Raw genomic sequence first — 5,350 nt, forward strand, 5'->3', positions numbered from 1 at the left:
AACTCTTCACCCAACTAAGTTAAAACCTTTTTAGGGTTAATAGGTGTGTTGTGTAGGTGTGCGGAACGAAGGTCATTTTGCGCGCATACGCATGCACGTGCGGGCGCGTGAAGTGAGTGAAATGACTGATATACTTAATATGGCCATAACTTTTCCATTTTTTGATGAAATGCTTTGAAACTCATAATATGAACATATATTTATAGTGTTAATACTGTGACACTGTCAGATTAGCAAGAACTCACGCGCGTGCACGTGATCTTCGCTCTGATTGGCTGGAACAAAAATCTCAATATCTCTTTTGTTTTTTGATGAAATGCTTTGAAATTTTATACATAGTCATGAAATGGGATATCCTACAATATGATATAGAAAAAATTTCATGAAATCACGCGCATGCACGTGTGCTGCAATCTGATTGGCTGAAACTTTAAATGACTATATCTCCTTTGTTTTTTGATGAAATGCTTTGAAACTCATAATATGAACATATATTTATAGTGTTAATACTGTGACACTGTCAGATTAGCAAGAACTCACGCGCGTGCACGCTCTATGGAACAAAAACTCAATATCTCTTTTGTTTTTTGATGAAATACTTTGAAATTTAAAACATAGTCATGAAATTGGGATATCCAACAATATGACATACAAAAAATTTCATGAAATCACGCGCATGTACGTGTGCTGCAATCTGATTGGCTGAAACTTTAAATGACTATATCTCCTTTGTTTTTTGATGAAATGCTTTGAACTTTTATACATAGTCATGAAATAGGATATCCTACAATATGATATAGAAAAAAAATTATGAAATCACGCGCATGCACGTGTGCTGCAATCTGATTGGCTGAAACTTTAAATGGCTATATCTCCTTTGTTTTTTGACGAAATGCTTTGAAATTTAAAACATAGTCCTTCATCAGGATATCCTACAATGCGATATAGAAAAAATTAATGAAATCACGCGCATACACGTGTGCTGCAATCTGATTTGTTGAAAGTTGAAATGGCTATAACTCTTTTTCAACCAAACAGGATGGGATTTAGAACATTGATAGATATAAGAGACTCCTACAAGAAGGTATGGTCTTCATGCACGTGCACGCACGTGCGTGCATTTGGAACGAGTGAAATTAAAAATACACTTGAATGAGTAATTTTTAATACTTTTGGACTGAATGCTTTAAAATATAGTATATTAAAATATATAGATAGTGTAGACAAGATGATATGGTCATAACGCACATGCATTCACATGCATACGGGTGCAATGCTTTAATTTGAATATAATTGGTATTCTTCTGTTAAAGTCAAAAATGCACAGAATTTGTCTTATTTACTGAAGCTTACAAGGAATATGGCACCAAAAGGGAGTTGGGGGAGCGTTTGGGGAACATCTGTAACGGTTCCCGTTACAATTAGCACTAGTTTACTTTAGTCTCCGAGTCCGTAATCGCGTAAACAGCGTTAAAAATCTGCTTGCCGAGTGGAAAAGTCGAATTCAACAATGAAATGGTATATGTATAGTAAGTATTCCCGAAAAATGCTAAAAGATATCCCTGATAATTGTTTTGTATTCTTACCTTCAGAGTTCTTCACTATATCTTTTAAATTTTCCTCGCCTACAACTTGCAAACTGTTTGACTAAAGCGAAAGTGAAAACGAGGCAGCTCGTGCGAGTCATTATTCGCTTTCAGCGGTCATTATTAAAATATAATTACTTCTTATTGACCAATCAGATAATCGGATTTCACAAAGTTATATAATATTACAAAATGCTGTATACAATTGAAAATTTACTCCTTTTTACTCTCCTAAATTTGGTATAACAAGCCCGTATGATTGTTTCATTTAAAAACCCGTGCATGATCGTTTTATAAATAGTTCTTTTGTCCCGACTCGATGGGCAGAGTTATAGAAAATCGTGGGTTATGTACAGAAAACCTACACTTTTAACAAAAGAAATCACACCCAACTATGGTACAAGGAGATAACAGTACCACTATTTCTTGATTATCAAGAATGATAACCATCAGAAACTTGCCTTCATTTGAAGAGTGCAGGACACTTTTCACTTTTTAACTACGACGAGTCAATGTTAATAAATTCATTAAAAATATTATATGGATAATTCACAAACATTAGCTTTCTGTCTGTGTCAAAGTTAAACATTTAAAACATACATACCCCCTGCATGTTCTCTGCTTCTTTGAGAGCGATAAGAGTAAACGCCGTGAGAGTCCTCTCACCTGCTGCTGAGCCGCCCTTAAAATAAAAAAAAAAAAACAAGAGGCCCATGGGCCACATCGCTCACCTGAGTAACTTGGGTGATGTAGTTCTTTACCAGATTCCCCCTCTTGCTAACCCTATCATGCCCCACTACCCCCTTCCCTTTTATGATTTTAAAACTTTAGAATCTACACTACCCCTGGATGCTTCCACATAAGTTTCAGCTTTCCTGGCCCAGTGGTGCTTGAGAAGAAGATTTATTCTATATATTTCTATGTAAAACTTGGATTCCCTATTGTGGCCCCGCCCTACCCCCGGGGGGTCATGATTTTAACAATTTAATATTTACACTACCCAAGGATGCTTCCACATACCATAAGTTTCAGCTTTTCTGGCCCAGCGGTTCTTGAGAGAAGATTTTTAAAGATGTGTTCTATATATTTCTATGTAAAACTTGGATTCCCTATTGTGGCTCTGCCCTACCCCCGGGGGTCATGATTTTAACAATTTATTATCTACACTACCCAAGGATGCTTCCACATAAGTTTCAGTTTTCCAGGCCCAGTGGTTCGTGAGAAGAAGATTTTTAAAGATGTGTTCTATATATCTCTATGTAAAACTTGGATTCCCTATTGTGGCCCCGCCCTACCCCCGGGGGTCATGATTTTAACAATTTAATATTTACACTACCCAAGGATGCTTCCACATACCATAAGTTTCAGCTTTTCTGGCCCAGCGGTTCTTGAGAAGAAGATTTTTAAAGATTTGTTCTATATATTTCTATGTAAAACTTGGATTCCCTATTGTGGCTCTGCCCTACCCCCGGGGGTCATGATTTTAACAATTTATTATCTACACTACCCAAGGATGCTTCCACATAAGTTTCAGTTTTCCAGGCCCAGTGGTTCGTGAGAAGAAGATTTTTAAAGATGTGTTCTATATATCTCTATGTAAAACTTGGATTCCCTATTGTGGCCCCGCCCTACCCCCGGGGGTCATGATTTTAACAATTTAATATCTACACTACCCAAGGATGCTTCCACATAAGTTTCAGCTTTCCTGGCCCAGTGGTTCTTGAGAAGAAGATTTTTAAAGATTTGTTCTATATATTTCTATGTAAAACTTGGATTCCCTATTGTGGCCCCGCCCTATCCCCGGGGGTCATGATTCGAACAATTGAATATCTACACTACCCAAGGATGCTTCCACATAAGTTTCAGCTTTCCTGGCCCAGTGGTTCTTGAGAAGAAGATTTTTAAAGATTTGTTCTATATATTTCTATGTAAAACTTGGATTCCCTATTGTGGCCCCGCCCTACCCCCGGAGGCCATGATTTTTACAATTTAATATCTACACTACCCAAGAATGCTTCCACATAAGTTTCAGCTTTCCTGGCCCACTGGTTCTTGAGAAGAAGACTTTTTAATGGCCCCACCCTTTTTTTGTCTTTTCTTGATTAGCTCCACTTGTAAGGGGACTAGGCCCTTTATTTTAACTATTTAGCTCCCCTTCATCTAAGGATGCTTTGTACCAAGTTTGGTTAGAATTGGCCCTTTGGTTCTTGAGAAGCAGTTAAAAATGTGAAAAGTTAACAGACAGACAGACAGGACGGACAACAAAGCAAGAAAATGTGATCAGAAAAGCTCACTTGAGCCTTCGGCTCAGGTGAGCTATAAATACGTCAGTGAGGTACGTAGTTTGTACAGAAACGCAGATTCAATGTACAGTGTTCAATTTCTATAGACAGCTGTAGTTAATTTTGTGCTTTACTCTCTCTCTCTGTATGCTTTACTCTCTCTCTCTCTCTCTCTCTCTCTCTCTCTCTGGCATTAAGATCAAAATACTCAATAAATCGGTCGGGGAACATTTCAACTTTGAAGGTCACAAATAGGGGACAGGACAGTCGTGGCGATTGACCATATCCCAAGATGGACAGACGCTGAGAGAAAAGGCAAAGAAAAGCTCTGGATGCACAGATTGAAGTCATTCTGATACATTTATTTATAGTCGTATTACCTGCATTCTGCTGTTTATGACTATGCCTGGTTCTCTGAAGGTTCCATTTTTGTTTTGTTGAGAAATGAGCCAGGTTACGGCATCCCTTACCACATTCTCGTCAATGGTGATAAAATCTGAGGCCTGAGCGAACGACTTCACAACAAAAGCAGTCAACCTGTAATTAGTTTTACTCTTCAAAACTTAAATGATACTTTTTATATCATACATGTAGTTACAGAAATAAAAGTATTCCTATGGTCTACATTAGAATTAAAAAGATATCTTTTCTAATCCAACAAATTTGATAGATAAACATTACCGTAAAACGTTTCAAATTTTTGTTTTCCAAAATGGCATATATTCAAATATTCGTTTGCATTTGAAGCGTAATTAAACTCGATTATAAGTAAACAAATCTTCTTACCAAGTACTACCTGAAGCGTCACTCTTGCCAAAAGCGCTGTATGATCCGTCTGGATGGACATATGTCATCTGCCTCTGGTAACCAGAAATAAGCCAGATCAAATACATGTACTAGTATCTCCAACATATGCCAAAAGTTTTAATTGTCAACATAGAAATCGCAAAGGAATTCACTTCTGTCCTCCTTCGTCTCAACCCCGGGTTGAACTTTCGATCACGAAATCTTCTCCAAGCAGTAAAGGGACAACGCAATAGACCGTCCGCTATCTAAGCAAGTCAAAAAACTTGCTTCGATTCCAATGGAATTACTCGCGGGGCCGTCCTACACTACATGGTCAGTAAGAATGGACGCGAGATACATTTATTTTATAGTTCTATTGGAGTATTGTAAGAAAAAGAAAAATATAACCTTTGATCATGTATTCTTTAGCTTTCTTTTCTAGGTCTGGTGTTAGGTTATTTGTAACTTTTAGGTATTTCTGTACGAATATATTGGGAGCAAAGTTCAGGATGTTCTGTTCACCACATCCATATGGCATCTTCAGTAGCGAATCTAGTCCATTGATTGATGGACCCATCACATCACCTGCAAGATTAAAAAAAAAGATTATGACATATATCAGTACATATTTCCTTCAGAAAAATCCGTAGAAATTGTTTCATTCACTTTTCTCAAGCTTGTCAGAAGTAATACAAA

At 37.3% G+C, this 5,350-nt stretch overlaps 1 protein-coding gene across 1 annotated transcript; it reads right to left on the reverse strand.

The window, feature by feature from the left end:
- Window positions 1-2,190: 2,190 nt before the first annotated feature.
- LOC134235329 (ovostatin-like) lies at window positions 2,191-4,731 on the reverse strand (the record flags this gene model as incomplete). The annotated part of the gene is made up of 3 exons (XM_062717461.1): window positions 4,655-4,731; window positions 4,249-4,405; window positions 2,191-2,268 (listed from the first exon to the last, which is right to left on the reverse strand). Coding segments are annotated over exons 1-3 (303 nt in total), but the record flags the coding sequence as incomplete, so codon positions are not given.
- Between the last annotated feature and the right edge of the window lie 619 nt (window positions 4,732-5,350).

The sequence above is a fragment of the Saccostrea cucullata genome, unplaced genomic scaffold, assembly GCF_032062105.1.
Source record: "Saccostrea cucullata isolate Sc308-1 unplaced genomic scaffold, CSIRO_AGI_Scuc_v1 ctg22946, whole genome shotgun sequence".
In the NCBI taxonomy this organism is placed as follows: Eukaryota; Metazoa; Mollusca; class Bivalvia; order Ostreida; family Ostreidae; genus Saccostrea; species Saccostrea cuccullata.